Source organism: Astyanax mexicanus, chromosome 5 (assembly GCF_023375975.1).
Source record: "Astyanax mexicanus isolate ESR-SI-001 chromosome 5, AstMex3_surface, whole genome shotgun sequence".
NCBI lineage: Eukaryota > Metazoa > Chordata > Actinopteri > Characiformes > Acestrorhamphidae > Astyanax > Astyanax mexicanus.
The window spans coordinates 12122226-12140144 of NC_064412.1; the positions used below are offsets into that span (position 1 = coordinate 12122226).

The 17919-nt window shown below is 37.3% G+C and overlaps 1 protein-coding gene across 1 annotated transcript in view; it reads left to right on the forward strand.

Annotated features, from left to right (window-relative positions):
- The window catches only part of tafa3a (TAFA chemokine like family member 3a), a 148064-nt gene that overhangs the window by 82003 nt on the left and 48142 nt on the right, over positions 1–17919 (forward strand). The window contains exon 2 of the mRNA XM_007253350.4: positions 16456–16568. Within this exon, the coding sequence (XP_007253412.1) occupies positions 16457–16568 (112 nt within the window). The 5' untranslated portion in view covers position 16456. The remainder of the gene's footprint in view (positions 1–16455; positions 16569–17919) is intronic.

The window sequence follows — 17919 nt, forward strand, 5'->3', positions numbered from 1 at the left end:
GCAGCTCTTTGGAGGTGGTCTGTGGATTGTCCTTGACTGTTCTCACCATTCTTCTTCTCTGCCTCTGATATTTTTCTTGGCCTGCCACTTCTGGGCTTAACAAGAACTGTCCCTGTGGTCTTCCATTTCCTTACTATGTTCCTCACAGTGGAAACTGACAGGTTAAATCTCTGAGACAACTTTTTGTATCCTTCCCCTGAACAACTATGTTGAACAATCTTTGTTTTTAGATCATTTGAGAGTTGTTTTGATGAGCCCATGATGCCACTCTTCAGAGGAGATTCAAATAGGAGAACAACTTGCAATTGGCCACCTTAAATACCTTTTCTCATGATTGGATACACCTGGCTATGAAGTTCAAAGCTCAATGAGATTACCAAACCAATTTTGTCAGTAAAAAGTAGTTAGGAGTATTCAAATCAATAAAATGATAAGGGTGCCCATACTTTTGCACCGGTCAAATTTTGGTTTAATGCATATTTCACATTTTCTGTTACAATAAATTTAGTACAATAAACCTCATTTGTATTGAATCCTGAAATATTACTGTGTCCATCAGTTATTAGATATATCAAACTGAAATGGCTGTTGCAAACACCCAAAAATGTAGAACTAAAAATGGTTAAGATTAAAAGGGGGGCCCAAACTTTTTCATATGACTGTATATATATATATATATATATATATATATATATATATATATATATATATATATATATATATTCCTATCTGGAAGGAGTTTCCATGTTCTCCGCATGTCTGCGTAGGTTTTCTCTGGGGACTCTGGTTTCCTCCCACAGTCCAAAGTAAATTGGATACTCTAAATTCCTCAGAAAAATGTAATAATCTAAATTGATCTGGTGTGTGTGTGGTATGTATGTAAGTTTGTGTGTGTGTGTAAATGTATGCATGATTTTGCCCAGATTGATGGATTGGCACTCTGTCCCGGGTAAATGCTGTAGTGCCCGATGCAGTCTTTCAGGTGGACGGTGGTTTCCGGTTGAGAGTACGCTGTGCGCTATTGGCTGCTGCTTCTCACCAGTGTGTGGATGAGTGTTGAGTATAAGTGGTTGTGTGTAAACGTGTAAATTGTAAAGCGTCCTTGGGTTTCTAGAAAGGCGCTATGTAAGTTTAACTTCATTCATTCATAGAATCTTGTTTAAATAGCAACTGAGAACTCCTGTGTTCTGTGAACTAAATAAGATATGACTGTGTGTGTGTGCATAAGTGTGTGTTGGAGTGTGAATGCTGTGTTATTGTGTGTGTGTGTGTTTGTGTGGGTGAGTGATGACCCTGGAGGAGATTTTCTCTGACAGGTCAGGCTGTGTAGTATTGGCTCGTGCTCTTGAGGTGCCAGTCTTCCAGTTCATCAGCGTGTTCCTGAGATTCTAATGGCTTGATGTGCCAACAACAGTGAAGTCTTCAATCTTAATCCATCGCTTCTGCATCCAGCATTTCCAGACACATCCGCCAATAACTCCCGACATGTTGCTGCAGGGTTACAGAGCATGAACTGATGACCAGTAGTGTGTGTGTGTGTGTGTGTGTGTGTGAGAGTGTGTGTTTGTGTGAAGGCCCTGAAGTGGAAGGTTCTCCCAGAGTAGCAGAGGTTCAGCCAGAACTCGACACTTAATCCACATTCAGAGGAGACGAGCCAGATGCCCTTAGACGGAACTAATGAATTAAACCAGCAGTATTTCTGCTGCGACATTAGAAGCCATTTTATGGTACAGCTCTTCTAGATTGTCTGCAGTTTTAGTCATTACTGCATGTAAACTTTCTAAAGGTAATCCTAAGGCAAAATGATTTATAGCTTTCTGTTTTGCATACTGTGCCACTGGCAACCGAATGCAACCTTGCAGAATTCAAATGAGAGTTTAGTGAGGCTGTTGCTTCTGTAAAAAAAAAAAAAAGAGAACTTGTATTTTTCTAATGAATTTCTTCCTGTTCTTCTAGTTGAAAGCAAAAACATTTGGTCACTGAATGTACACACAATAATTTTTTTAAAATAAGTTGATTTTAAGAGGTAACAAGCGGCTTGAACAGTTTTATTTGAATCAGATTAATAATTTAAAACAGAACAAAGCTAAATAACAGTACAAATGAACCTAAGCAGTGTTCTTTGTCAGTTTTTTTTTTATAAACACTTTAAATCTGCATCTGCCCTTTTTATTTATTTTTGTTTTTTCATTTTGCTGTGTAACGTAGTGTCACTGTCAGAACAAAAGCTTTTTCATTTTTCCTTGATTTAAAAAAAGTCATCTGCCTATTGCAGTGTGTGTAAATATCATAAAAGGAACAGTAGAAGAAAAAAAAATACTCTTTTATATAATCCTGAGACCCTGAGCACTTCATTGTGCCCACTGTAATGGACATACAGGGGTTTGGACAATGAAACTGAAACACCTGTCATTTTAGTGTGGGAGGTTTCATGGCTAAATTGGAGCAGCCTGGTGGCCAATCTTCATTAATTGCACATTGCACCAGTAAGAGCAGAGTGTGAAGGTTCAATTAGCAGTATAAGAGCACAGTTTTGCTCAAAATATTGCAATGCACACAACATTATGGGTGACATACCAGAGTTCAAAAGAGGACAAATTGTTGGTGCACGTCTTGCTGGTGCATCTGTGACTAAGACAGCAAGTCTTTGTGATGTATCAAGAGCCACGGTATCCAGGGTAATGTCAGTATACCACCAAGAAGGACCAACCACATCCAACAGGATTAACTGTGGACGCTGTAAGAGGAAGCTGTCTGAAAGGGATGTTCGGGTGCTAACCCGGATTGTATCCAAAAAACATAAAACCACGACTGATCAAATCACGACAGAATTCAATGTGCACCTCAACTCTCCTGTTTCCACCAGAACTGTCCGTCACCACAATAAATTATTCTGGTCTAAAACCAGATCTATAAGTCAAGCAAGTCACAACTTACACAATTTAAAGGATCTGCCAGTAATTGGGAGATTTTTTTCAGATTTTTAATTTAATTTTTGTACAATTGTAGAAATATATAGTAATTTTAACCCTTTCAAACCACAGCCTTAATTCAGTGTACAGTGTAGTGGACAGCAGGACATATTGCTTCCCATTTTTACTGAGTTCTGATGCTAATGAATCAGACGAGTGAGTGAGACTGCCAGATTAAACTAAAAATTGTAGAATGGGAGTAAAAAATGATAAAATGATAGTAGAGCATGGAGGAAGTTTCTGTTATCTGATTCTCAGGAGGATATAACAATCAATGTTGGAGTCATATTAGAGCCCACACATGATGACTTGTCCTTAGTCATCAAATCCCCCAACACTTCTACCCACTAAAAGAACACCACAGACCTTCACAGAGTCCCAGGCAAATTTTCATGTGCACAAATGTGACTTAATGTAAAAAAAACTGTGGCTTTTTACTTTTTTGTTGTAATGTGAATCTGACAGTTGTTATTAACATTTTGTTCAAATATGATTATGAATTAGTCAATAGAATACTCCGGCTTACTCGGAATTTTCTTTATAGATGTTATTTTAGAGAAACAAAGATTTGAGAATCGCCGTTCTTTCCACACTACAGGATGTTGATTTGTTAATACTGAAATCAAGATCAGGGAAGTGTGACTGGACTGTGTGCAGATTTATAGGAGATGAATATACATCACAGGCTGCAACACATTTTTCATTGCAGCTGTTATCAGTCAGAAAATGTCTTTATTGTGAAGCTTGTATTTTTGTATTTCAGTCTTTGGTTAAAAGATTATTGTCATTAGGCACAACCTTACCATAGAGATACAGGATGTTTCTCCAATCACCAATCATAGTGATTTGTCTGTCACTAAAAGCCTGAATATTTTGTTTTAAACCTTTAGTAAAACATAATTTTGCTAGTATTGACCCACACCCTTGACTGGGCAGAAAAGAAGAAAAGAGGGGGAGCGAACTCAGAGTATTTGGGGTGTAGTTTGGGGCGTGAAGCTGAAGCCCCCCTCTCACGAAGAGAAACATGAGAAAAAAATAAATTAAAGAAGGAGGAAGATGGGGAGTAGGTGGGTGTGAGGTTGTTCAACGAGCAGGTAGAGAGGAAGTGATGGTGACGGATCAACTCCCAAAACTTAGTTATGATACATAACTCCACGCTTTGGAATAATCTTTATCTTTAGATGTTTAGGTAGTGATTGCACATACAGTACAGGCCAAAAGTTTGGATACACCTTCTCTTTTTAAATGGATTTTAATGACTGTTTACATTGTAGATTCTCACTGAAGGCATCAAAACTATGAATGAACACATGTGGAGTTTTATGTACTTAACAAAAAAAAAAGGTGAAATTTTTCAAAATAGCCACCCTTTGCTCTGATTACTGCTTTGCACACTCTTGGCATCATTCTCTCAATGAGCTTCAAGAGGTGGTCACCTGAAATGAAACGTTTTCCAACAGTCTTGAAGGAAGGAGTTCCCAGAGGTGTTTATTAGCACTTGTTGCTCCTTTGCCTTCTTCACTCTGTGCTCCAGCTCACCCCAAACCATCTGGATTGGGTTCAGGTCCGGTGACTGTGGAGGCCAGGTCATTTTTTATTAAGTACATAAAACTCCACATGTGTTCATTCATAGTTTTGATGCCTTCAGTGAGAATCTACAATGTAAATAGTCATGAAAATAAAGAAAACTCATTGTATAGGAAGGTGTGTCCAAACTTTTGGCCTGTACTGTACTTTCATTAACAGATAGAAGTTTGTGATTCTGAGTGCATCTCGCTGGCTGTTATTGAAAGGTAGTGAGCAGATTGAATGAAAGACTCTTTGAAGTGTTTGACTCGGACTATGTCACACAGACAGGTCCTCTGTTAGCCTGCCAGACTGACCATATGCTGTATTATTCGTTGCTTCTAAACCCTGCCATTGTGCAGTCCCACTTCTGATGACGTTCAGCTGCTACAATGAAGAGTTGGGTCATTGTAAAATGTCTTTGTGACAGAGAGTCGCAGAGCTGCACGGAAGTTGCATATAAAGCGTCTGCTCGCTTCAGTCTTTCAGAGCGCTAGCCTGCAGACGAAATTCTTTGTATTCAAAAATGCCAAGCCTGTCTCTGAATAAATGCTGTGAAGTCTGAGTTGAATAAAGCCAGCCGACAAATTCCTGCTTTCTACTCCCAGCACTAGCTTGTCAGTGTTAATCACCGACTCGTGCTGCGGTCTACCTCAGGCATGCATGCATGCGAATGGCCTCTGCTCTTCTTCTGTCACTGCATCTGTGCATCTCCCTAAAGCGGGACCTGACTGCCAACAGTCCAACAGTAGTCCTGGTTTAAAGCAGTGATGTCAGTAACACTTACTGTGTTACTTAGTAATGCATTACTCTAGTGCAGAGGTCACTAATACATACAGTAGACCCAGACGTCGTCCAATGGGGACCCAAACCGATAAACTACTGATTACTAATTCTAAAACTACTACTAATTCTGACAGTGTTCATTTAGAGCAGTGGAACTTTACAGCACAGCAAACTCACAAACCAATCACATGTGTTATAAGATCACCAAACGCTCTCCTCTGCCAATCAGATCTGTGCAGATTCGAGAGCGCAGATCACACACAGGTGAAGTACACAGTGAGAAGCTGCAGTCGGAGAATAAAGCGAGAAAGGCTAATTCAGATGGTGCGCACCAGAAAAAGAAATTAAAATTCCACCTTTATAAAACAGACTAAGAGTAATAATATTAAATAAAATAAAGCCTCCCTTATTCTGCTCCTCACACACACCCACACAGACCCCGCACTCTCTCAACCTCTCTCTCACACACACACACACACACACACACACACACACACACACACACACACACACACACACACACACACACACACACACACACACACACACACAAACACACAGAGATCTAGTGCTCTCTCCACCTCACACACACACACACACACAGCAAGCCTCTCTTCTGTTCTTCTGTTCCTCACACACACACACACACACACACACAGCAAGCCTCTCTTCTGTTCTTCTGTTCCTCACACACACACACACACACACACACACACACACACACACACACACACACACACACACACACACACACACACACACAGACCCCGCACTCTCTGCACCTCAAACACACACAGCAAGCCTTCTTTCTTCTGCTCCTCACACACACACACACACACACATACAGACCCCACACTCACCTCACTCACACACACAGCGAGCCTCCCTTCTTCTGCACCTCACACACACTCACACAGACCCTACACTCTCTCCACCTCACACACAGGGAGCCTCCCTCTCACTCCACCTCACGCACACACACACACAGACCCTGCGCTCTCTCACCCATCCCTGTATGATCTCTCCCAATCATATGCTTGTCTTATACCCTAAACATACCAAATAATTTTTAATTGTGTAGTAACTTGTAAAAGTAATTTAAAAGTAACTAAGTTACTTTTTAAAGGGGTAATCAGTAATCAGATTACTTTTTAAAGTAACTATGCCATCACTGGTTTTAAGGAGTTTAATGTATTTGTTTGATGTTGAAAGTGTTAGTATGTGAATATACTGTTTGGAGTAAAAAGAGGGTTCTGTATATGCAGTGCTGAGGAACGGCTGCACTGATTGGAACATTGGAAGCATGTTCTCGTTCTCTGGAGTGATGAATCAATGGTCCTGGTGGACGACTGAACTAAAGCACTAGAGCAGGTTTTGTGGAGGTGGTCTGAGCTCTTTTCTTCAGTGCTTGTGCTCAGTTGTTTTAGTTCCACTTAAGGATGATGTGTATGAACTCCAGTAGCCTACACAAAGCCCTGAACTCAGTGCTATTACACGTCTTTAGGATAAATAAGGAAACGTTAATTGTAAGCCTGGTCTCTAGCTAACATACAATCCTTTGAGAGAAATGAAGAGACTTACAGACAGATAGACAGACAGACATAGTGATAGACAGATAACAAAAATGTGTTGTGATCTCAGCCTTGGGAGGCCAAATTACATGTGAACTTGGTGACTCTAGCCTCGTTTCTGCACAGTATATCGAAGCTGTCACACAAAAAACTTTCCAAGATATGGGTTGCATCTGCAAAATGGTAACTTTATAGGAGAATGAAATAATCATTTCAACTTTCTATAGAAGTCAGTGTAAAAGGTTTCATTCTGACACATTCTGATTTTAACTTATTAACTTATTTAAATAAATTTAGTTTAACCCAGTTGTATGTATTTTGCAGTGACATTCACAACAAACTTTACACCTTCAAAAAGTAAGAGAGAAATAAGGAAGAGAGGGAAAGGAAAAAAGAAAGAACAGTGGTTTAACCCCTTAACATGCTTTCTCCCATATATGGCTACATGTGTAGGTGATACAAAACCCTTTTTTAATGCAGTAAAATAACTTAGTTTCTGATAACTTTGAGGGCTTTGAAATCTCCTACAGGTCATTTGGAGAAGCTGACTGTTCTCTCTCTACTCCACTCAATAATTCCAGATCAGTAACAGGAATCAAACCCAAATTCTTCAGGTTTGAAAATAGACATAAAAACTAGACAAACATATTGAAACTAAAGGTTTAGTGGACATAAACCTTTTGATTTGTATTCAGGAAAATATTGATTTTAAAATGAATTTTAGGAAAGAGACAATTTTATGATTTTATTCATTATATTTTAAAAATTTACTTAAATATTGTTATACACTTTCTATTACAGTGCTTAAAATGCTTTCCAGTAATGTTCCTTATCAAAAATTAATGCTTTTTATGTAATGCTTGAATAGAAATCCTCAAGATTTAGAGGTGTAATGTCAGACAGACAACTGACATAAATCCTGGCCTGTTCAGGGGTTAAATTAGCTAATGTTGAGTTTAAAAGAACGTTTGCAATGTAGATTCATGGCACAAAATTGGTGCTCATCCCAATTGTGGAGAAATATCTATATACTTTTTTCTGATATTTCTGATTCATTACAGATAATATAGCTATAGAAACATGAGATCAAAAGCATGCTCTTCTTGAATTCATCTAATGCTACATTTTACTTTGCCCTACTGCATGTCCTGCTTTACCCTCTTCACTGTAATAGAAGGGAGCTTAGGTCTGGTTTAGAAATCTATAGAAAGTGAATGTGCTTGTTTTACAGTATTCTGCTGCTTTCTCCATCTATCCTTCAGTCGCCCCCTCTGCCATCTATCCCTCCGTCCTTCCTCCTGCTTAGACAAGTTTTTTCCTCCACCCCCGTGCTTTGATTCTCTGCTTTATGGAACAGATGTCTGGATCTGCACTTGTTCGCTCGCGCGCCGGCAGACTTGTGTGTCCGGTCCCTGAGGAAAGAGTGCCTGTACACACCTCGCTTCTTCCTCTACTCCCACTCACACACACACACACACACACACACACCTGCACACAGGCACAGGAAGGTCAAACAGTGCTGGTAGTCTGTGTGATGCCACATCTATGAGATTGCAAACAGCAGAGAGATCCTTAAGCATAAAGTGAGAGAGAGAGAGCATTAGAGAGTGGGAAAGAAAGTGAGAGAAAGAGGGAGGAGAGAGGTTTGATGAGAGGAACAGAAATAAATATGTCAGACATCTTGCCATCTGTACTGGGGGCACTCCAAAGGGACTAATTAGCCGGCTGAGGCAGGTTGAGGCGCTTGCTTGAAAATGATGCACTCTTCCGGGGGAATCAGGTGGTGCAGAGCGAGTCTGTACTCAGCGCTGACTCACTCCTGCATGTTTAGGCGGTTTGTCGGAGTCCCCTTTTGCTCCCAACGCCCATTCTTCTGCTGTGAAAGCCTGATGATTTTGTATTTTTAACCCTGGCACACAGTAGCGCTGACATCCGCTTCACTTCTGCGTTTAAACTTTCATACAGGATGCAGGAAGATGATGAGTCCTGAGCTCGGGGGCAGTTGTTTTACAAGAGTTTCCCTGTGGCTCATTTGTTTTGAGAGACTGAGTCATAGGGCCCAATTCTGCATAACTTCTCCTGTCTTCTATCATTTACAGGAGATGCAGAACAACATAAGACATAATAGCTCAGCCACGGCTGCAGTTTTAATAGACTTATGCTGTGCTTTTGAGCAGGGATCTCCTGATCTGTTTCCTTTGCTCTCCTGTATGAGTTTTATGCTTTCGAAGGTATTTCAAAACATTGTCAATGCAGCATATGTACAGGACAAACAGAGAATTGAAATTAGATTATTCTCCTTCCCAAAAGTTACAGCAAGTACAGAAAATAAGATTATAACTATAAAAGAATGGGAGACACTATATGTACAATACAACAAGGACACAGACATAGACATACATGAGACAGAAGACAATAGTTCAATAGTGATGGGGGGAGGGTGATTAAGATGGAATGACAGTACAAGTATAAACAGAACCCGTATAAACAGTAGTGCAAATATGGTATAATAGCCTAAGTGGTAAAGAGAATGAGTGCACAAAGTTCTTAAAGTTCACAGTTTTATGGGAAATTAAAGTGTGTATGACAGTGCGAGTATAAGCAGTAGTGCAGGTATGGGGTGTGTAGTGCATGTCTGTTTTGAAAAGTTCCACTGCTGTGTGTATTCTAGTACAGAATTTCAATACAGCCATGTCATTTAGGCTTACTATGATGAGCTGCCAATTATTACTATTCTCACATAGTAATAATGAAGAGTATAATGCTGTTATCCACTATGTTAAACCAGTTGCACAACTATTACAGTGGAAAAAATGGAGGTAAAAAAAAAAAATCAATGAATCAGAAGTGCATCTAAAATAGACACTACTGTTCCACTAAATATATATATATATAATATGGCAAGCCAAACAGGAAATATATAATAAAAGCTGATATATATATAATGAAAGTTGATATATATATATATATATATAATGAAAGCTGATATATATTTATAATAAACTCTGATATATATATAATGAAAGTTGATATATATATAATGAACTCTGATATATATATATATATATATATATATATATATATATATATATATATATAATGAAAGCTGATATATATATATATATATATATATATATATATATATATATATATATATATATATATATATATATATAATGAACGCTGGTAAACCGTCCCCGGCTCGGGGAAAGCAGCTCGCGGGCCGGTGCTTTTTTGCCACCTTCGCCCCCTGACACTTTAAAGCCAGTCCGAGGCCGGTCGTGCCGCACCTCCGTGGAGAGAATGCGCCGCGCTGCCTGCCGGTGGTCGGCCTCCCCTGCGCGAGGAGCTGCGGCCGGCTGAACCACAACGCCACCTTCAGTCTCTCAGGCTGACTGTGCGGACCACCCGTTTACCTCTTAAAGGGTCTTAACAGCTTTCATTATATATATATCAGCTTTTATTATATATATATCAGCTTTTATTATATATATATCAGAGTTCGTTATATATATATCGCTTTCATTATATATATATCACTTTCATTATATATATATATATCACTTTCATTATATATATATCAGCTTTCATTATATATATATATATATATATATATATATATATATATATATATATATATATATATATATATCAGAGTTCATAATATATATATCGGCTTTCATTATATATATATATCGCTTTTATTATATATATCAGCTTTCATTATATATATATATCAGCTTTCATTATATATATATCAGAGTTCATTATATATATCGGCTTTCATTATATATATATATATATATATATCAGAGTTCATTATATATATATATATCGACTTTCATTATATATATATCAGCTTTTATTATATATTTCCTGTTTGGCTTGCCATAATATATATATATATCCACTATATATATGAACCAAATGGAGGACTGTAGCCGTTTGATTGATATTTGTTCTCGTTGATACACAGTAAATTTGCCAGAGTTACATTAACACTGTGTTTAGAAATTTAACATCAACAATGCTGATTTAAAACCAACATTGCCTCTTAACACTTTAACACTGGCAAAATTAGTGAACAATACAAGTAATTACTTAATAAGTTTGTTTAATATTGATTGTAAACCAGGTTAACTGATCATTTACATTATATGTTTCTAAAGCATATCGCTTCATTTTTTTATTTGTTAATAGCAGTATATGCTAATATGCTTTAATCTGTGAAAACACACATTAACGTCCCTATTTTGCCTGTTTTTTTTTTTTTTCATTCCATTTCCAGTTTTTATCGCAATATAAGGTTTACACTATTTGTGTGTGTCATATTGTACCGTACGCAGTGTAATTGCAACTTTTTGAATATCGTGAGCGATATTGTACCCTAAAATATATGTGCTATATCATCTATCCCTAATTATCACATCAGGGTACTACTTTTTTGCTGTTTTTAGCAAAAGAATAATTAACACTGTTCTCATTTCCCATTATATACTGCATATCTACTAGAGACTATACTAGAGATTATATATGTCCAGTATCATTTATTTAAATTTAATCCTGAATATATGGAGATATATGGAGTGCGTTATTAGTATAATGACATTCTGGATCATGGACTTCTGTAACAAATAATCTAAAAAAATTCTTGTATTTTTTATATCTCAGTTAGGGGTGTACCATAGTCATATCATATGCCATAATTATCACAAAAATACCACAAAATATTGTTCTATTATTTTAGGGCCATGTTGTTCACCTCCAGTTTACACAAAATATGCAAACACAGTGTAAAGAAAGATTTTTAAACTAAGGTTTTTAAAACCTGCCTCACTGTTGCATGTTGCTGAGAACGTCTGATTATGGTGCATTTTTAACATTTGGCTGATGATTTTATCCAGAGACATTTCCAATGGAGTCATGTTTGGGCAGGTGTGAACACTGTGAATAAAATACCACACTGAAACCCTCTAGAACTTTGTGCTGAGAACGTGGTCTGACCTCAATCAGCTGCACTTTTTCAAGGTTGAGCTAAAGAGCATTCTGCAGGTGCAGTTTAAGTTGGTATTTTACCCAGATGCCATTTCTGCTTCTGCTTCATGTTAAATCACACAGAAATATGCTTAAATCCATGGATTCAATGTTTCTGACCTTTATATATTGTATATTTATGCTTGGAAGTAGAGTCAGTCTTGTTTTGTGTAAAGAAGAACATTTCATTTATTTTTTGTCATGTTTTCTAAGGTTTAAACCAACAGACATGGAGACGTGAGCCTGATGTTAGAGCAAATAAATTGAATAAACAAATGACTTAATGCATAAATTATTATGTGATCAATGATGTAACTACTTTTAAACGATATAGCAACACAACAAAATTACCTTTTGACTTTTGACTTTTGACAGAGGTTATTTCCATTTTAATGTACAGTTTATACATGTTTCATGTAACCAATCATTTAAAAATAAATCTACTGTGTTAAATTATACAGTGGATCTATACTCTATAATTACAGTCCCTTCTAGCTCATAAAGTGATATAGTTGTAAAAACCCACAGCAATCTAAACTTCTCTGTTTTTTTTTATCATATAGGCAGCTTTAGAATCATTTGAATAAGAATCCAGCAATAGGGTCCTGTGGGCCGCTCTGTACGTGACCTTTGCTGTTCTGGGCAGGCATTGTCTTTCATAACCTCCTAACATCCGTTTCCAGCATTGAGGCCAATGGATGTAGAGTAGAGATGCATGGGCTGCCCTCAGGGACATGTCAAGTGCTACATAACCAGCTGCTTAACATGGAAGCGCTGGAACATTACGGCTGCTTTGTTTCGCCCCTAAACCAGAACTGGTCCGCAGAAGCTGTGCGGTGACTCTCAGACGGGGTGGAAAAGAATGCTCTGACCACTATGGCCGCAGTTTACTCAGCTCTGTTTAATCAATAGGTGTGAGTGCTCTGAGTGCTGCCTGGGCCGCACTGGCAGTGTTAGGGTTGATGTGCTTCCACATAGCTGACCTGCACTGACATCTTCTGAGACTTGGGCATTCCCCTCTTTTATATAGTAATTGCAGATTTGCCTTTTACTGAGACCTCAGATATAGAGATTTTCAAACATACATAGAAGCTTTAAGAGTCCTTCCTTTAGAGACAGTAGAATTTTAGTGACACTTCTTTTATATAATGATAGATAAACATTCACCCACTACTTGTAGTAAAGATAAAATCTACTTTTATTAAAAGAATGGATATTTATATATAAATATCCTTACTTAAATTATTATTATCTATTAGGATTTAAATAGGATTATTGTCCTTGTAGACTCTAAGCCCGGATAAGTTGAATTTACATAAATAATTTGAGGAAACCGGTTGCCTTAAAAAAGTGAAGTAATGGGTAATGAAAACTTAAGACAGCATAACTTAGAACATCAATATAATACAACTAAAGGGGAAGTTAATTTAACTTTTTTTTAGTTTGTTTTACTGTAAGACCGGATAAGTAGAGTTTACATAACTTTTTTAAGGCAGCCGGTTTGCTCATTTTTTTTAAGTAATGGGGAATGAAAACTTGAGTTAACATAAATTAAAACATCAAGTTATTACAACTAAAGGGGAACTTGACACTGATGGTGAGTGTCTGTCAGAAGCTTTTCACACCCAGTATGCAAATAGATTGTGACAGAAGCCAATGGAAAAGAAGCTGTTAATGGCAACAGACTAAACTCAGTTATCAAAGATCTCAGTTTGAATGTTTATGTGCCCACAAATGTTCAACTAACTCAAAGTAGTTGAGTATTGTTTAGAAATATCCAATTTTATGTAAAACAGACTTAAATCATTTGAGTTGACTTAAATAAGCATTTAAAATATAATAGATGTGTAGATGTGTAAATAAGCATTCAAAATGAACACAGTAAATACACAAGTGCAGGTGTGTAGTGATGAGTAAAGCATGTGCAATCAGACCCGGCTAGCTGTACAAAGTGACCCATACATGTATTTACAGAATTAAAAGTGCAGGTGTGTTCTAATAAATGGTTAAAAGTGTTCCAAAACTGTCTATCCTTATCCAAAAACTGGATTTTAATGGGTTTTATTTTGTGTATAATAACTGGGTTTAAGAGACTGCTTTATTCATTAATAGTATTAATAGCTGTTCTCTTTGTAACACTGGCAAAAATGTGCAGTTCTATATTTATATTTGTTTGTGAGATAATACAGTATGAGATCTTTTATTATTAGTGAAATCAGAGTCCTTTACACATTGTTTGATGCCTACTAAGCAGCAGAAATAGGGATATAGTGTACATAGATCTTTAATATTTTAGGTATTTTAAACAGCCTTAATGCAGATTATTTTGCTCCTGATCCCTCTATGTTTGGGAGAGTGTTCTGTACTTTTACACCAGGGTCAAGTCAAATCATGTCAAGTAATTTTATTTTTTTAATACTGAATATGTACAGGACATACAGAGGATTAAAATTTCCTTTCAATACGACAAAATAAAATTATAACTAATAAAATAATGAGAGACACTAAATGTACAAAACAACAAGGTCACAGATATAGAGATCGTGTCGTGTAATATAAGAGTGAGAGTGTACCAGTTAGGTATTATGGGGGATTTTAAAGGGAATGACAGTACCAGCATAAACAGAACCCGTATAAACAGTAGTGCAAATATAGAGGTATACTTGTAGAAGCTTAAGGTTCAGCGCTGCTAAAGTGAACGAGTGCATATAGCTCTTTAAACTCCACCTCATGCACATTTTCTACAACTGTTTTGGCCATAGATACAAAATTTCCATCTTAACTAAAACAAAATATAACCAAATCGGAACAAAATGAAACATTTGGCCAAAATGCTGTATGTCCATATGATATAATTTTAACTTAAGATGACTGGAAAAAAAGTTGCTATGACAGGATTTTATGGGATCATTTTAAGTAGTCTGTTGTGTACAAAGTTGAAAACCCTTCCAAAAAGTTGTCACACCTTCCAATGCTTCTACTGACTTTTCCGCCTTCACAAACGCCAACTCCCAGAATGCACCTCTCAGGCATGTGTCTCAACCAGCCAATTAGCACCTGATTATTGGATCAGCTTCACCTGTGTTCTGAGTAATTACTGTTTTTTTCCGTGTATGAATACAAGTCTGTTTGTCCTCTTTTTTTTTGAGAAGTATTGCCCCTGTTTCTTTAACTGCATACAGAGCGTTATTTCTTTGTTTATTTATTTCCGTGTATGACCTATTTACTGTTTTTGTCTCTGATTTTGTCTTGCCCTTTTGGTTAGTTCTCTTGGCTATTTTGTTCTGGTTTAGACCCTTATTTCTCATTTATTGTTTATCCCTTTTGGACTGTGATTTGTTTTGGTCAGTGTTGTTTGTGATTTGTACTGTTGTTAGTACTCAGTTCAAGCTTGTTGGTTTAGCTCTGTTTATTAAAGCTGCTCCTGATTTTTACTGCAAGCGTTTCACTCCTGTTTGTGGCGTCACAAAATACAGTGTACAAAACTGCAGATGTTTTCAAAAATGCGAAACTTCTCCAATGCGAAGGTACAACAAAGTACAACAAGTAAATTCACCTTAAAATAATAATAATCTTAAGATGATAATATTTACCTTTTAAAATCTCCTGAGACAGGATTAGGTTGGTAGGCTTTAAGAATTAAAAAATATGGCACACTCTTCCTTGGAAAATGCCTTGTTGCAGGAAGAAAAAGCTGTTCATGTGCTCAGCACTCTTCATTGTTCGCAGAAACGGCTATCGCGAGGCCGAGCTCTTAGTAAAATAACGACAAACCAAACCTGATTCTGTGGATCAAGGAGCGCTTAATCACGGCGTTTTATTGCTAGAATTATTTGGACTCTGTGATTTTCTTCTCCTTCTGCTTGAAGGAAGAACAGAGCCGATCTCGCTGCTAAACATATGCAGAAAAATCCTCGCAAGTCTCCGCCAAACAAGGAGGCACTGAGCTCTACGCATGAAACCAATCTTTGTGCTAATTTGATAAGATATGCTGGCAAAGGCCTTGAAAGGATGGCTGCGATTTTGAGATTGTTTTTCCCCCCCTTTGCGAATGGAACACGAGCTTGGCCCGGCAGCAAGATGAGTCTCTGATTGCTTTTGTGTGTTTGAGTCTCTCTGGACCCCTCACAAAGATAGAAGGGGGAATTACTGGCCAACAGCCTTTGATAGTATATCAAGATTACTGTGTTTGCCAGCCAAGAGCGGACCACCAAAACAGGGACGGATCGTGTCACCGGCTAACGCGCTTGAAAAATGGCTGACTCAGAGGCTGATATGTGAGAACCTACAGTAAATGATTGATGGAATCCCTGACATCGGCGAGGCCAGATGATCCTGTGTTTCTCGGCTCGCGGAGCTCCGCAACACTTTTGTTAGCGCTGCGGCAGTGCATGCCTGTGTGTTTGACCTGTGCTCTGGAAGGCAGCTATGATCTAACCATCTGTGCGCTTATTCTTTTTTTTCTTTGTTAAGAATATAACCTTCTGTGTTTGTGTGTTTATGTGTGTGTGTGTGTGTGTGTGTAGGATGCGGGAGAGGGAGTTGTGGAGCGTGGGCAGGAGAGTGCTACTGCTTGGCGTCTGTCTGCTGTCTCTGTGGGGGCAGCTGAGCCTGGCCTCCTCACACCGTAGCCACATTGGTGAGTCAAACACACATTTATATATATATATATATATATATATATATACACACAAACACAAACTTACACACTCACTATCACACCTTGATGCAAAGTGCTACTAAAGCTGCTTGTTTAGTTCCAAAAATGAAAAAAAAAAAAAAAAGAAACTGACCCAATGGTGTGTATAAAAGTGTGTCTGTTCACTTCTACAAACTCATTTATCCTCCACCAAACCTCTGTTTATTAATCCAGATGTCCAGTGGTCCTCCAACATGGCCCAACTCTTCAAAAATCTCCCCTCCCTATTGCTACTACGCCCACATTTATTTTGCGAAAAACATCATAAAATACATCTTTTAATGGAGGATTTTAAAGAACTGTTTTCCCTAAATGAATGTACCAACCTTGCTAAGATATAACCCCTCAAGGAACATCAATAGAAATGTTAAATTCACATAATAGTGAACAGTAATACTGAAGGACACTAATAAAAAAAATAAGCTCATTAATGCTCTTCTCTACATACAAATCAAAATAGCTACAGAGCAGAAACAATCTTTCTGATGGAGACAGTGCTGTAATTCTGATTAAAATGGAAGAATAATGATTAATTCAGTATTGAACATCTCAGTCAGGTTGGTTTCATGAGCAAATGCATATTGAAAAAGACCTGAAAGATGGTTCTCATTTTGACATCTTTGAACCAAAGGGAAATTTCAATGCACCAATCGTGTTCTATGACTTCTGTGTATTTAACAGTGCCAGAAATGATCCACCACCCAAATAATAGCTAATTTGTGATTGAAGAACAGGGTAAAAAGTGCTTCTATATAAGATTAGTGGAGCTTATAAAATGAATAATGATTGTAGAAACAAGGAGGGGGTCATAATATTGTGATTGGACTGTATATGTAATTTTTTTGGGCTATAAGGAAAGTGAATTTACTTAATGCTGCTTATCACAAACAGATTTTTGCTTTTTGGTGATTTTATCTATTTTTTTTATAAATTGCCTTGCTAGTTGTGTAGACTTCTTTATTAAAAAAATAAGCAATACTAACTATCAAAACTTTATGATTTATAATGGTGCGTTTTTTAAAATGCAAAGGAGTGTTAAAACCTATAGATTGCTCTTTAAGTAGTCATGGTTGTATATAAAGTATGTACAGTACTGTGCAAAAGTTTTAGGCACCAAAGCACATTACACTAATCCGGTTATCTCAGCAATATCAGAGTGTTTTTACCTGAAAAAATAAACCTGACGCAAATAAACATACATACAGTAAAACATAACAAGGAATTCTTTTTTTAACTAAGTATATTATATCCTGTGAGCCAAGCTGAAGAACAAAGTGTAGTTTCTCCAGAT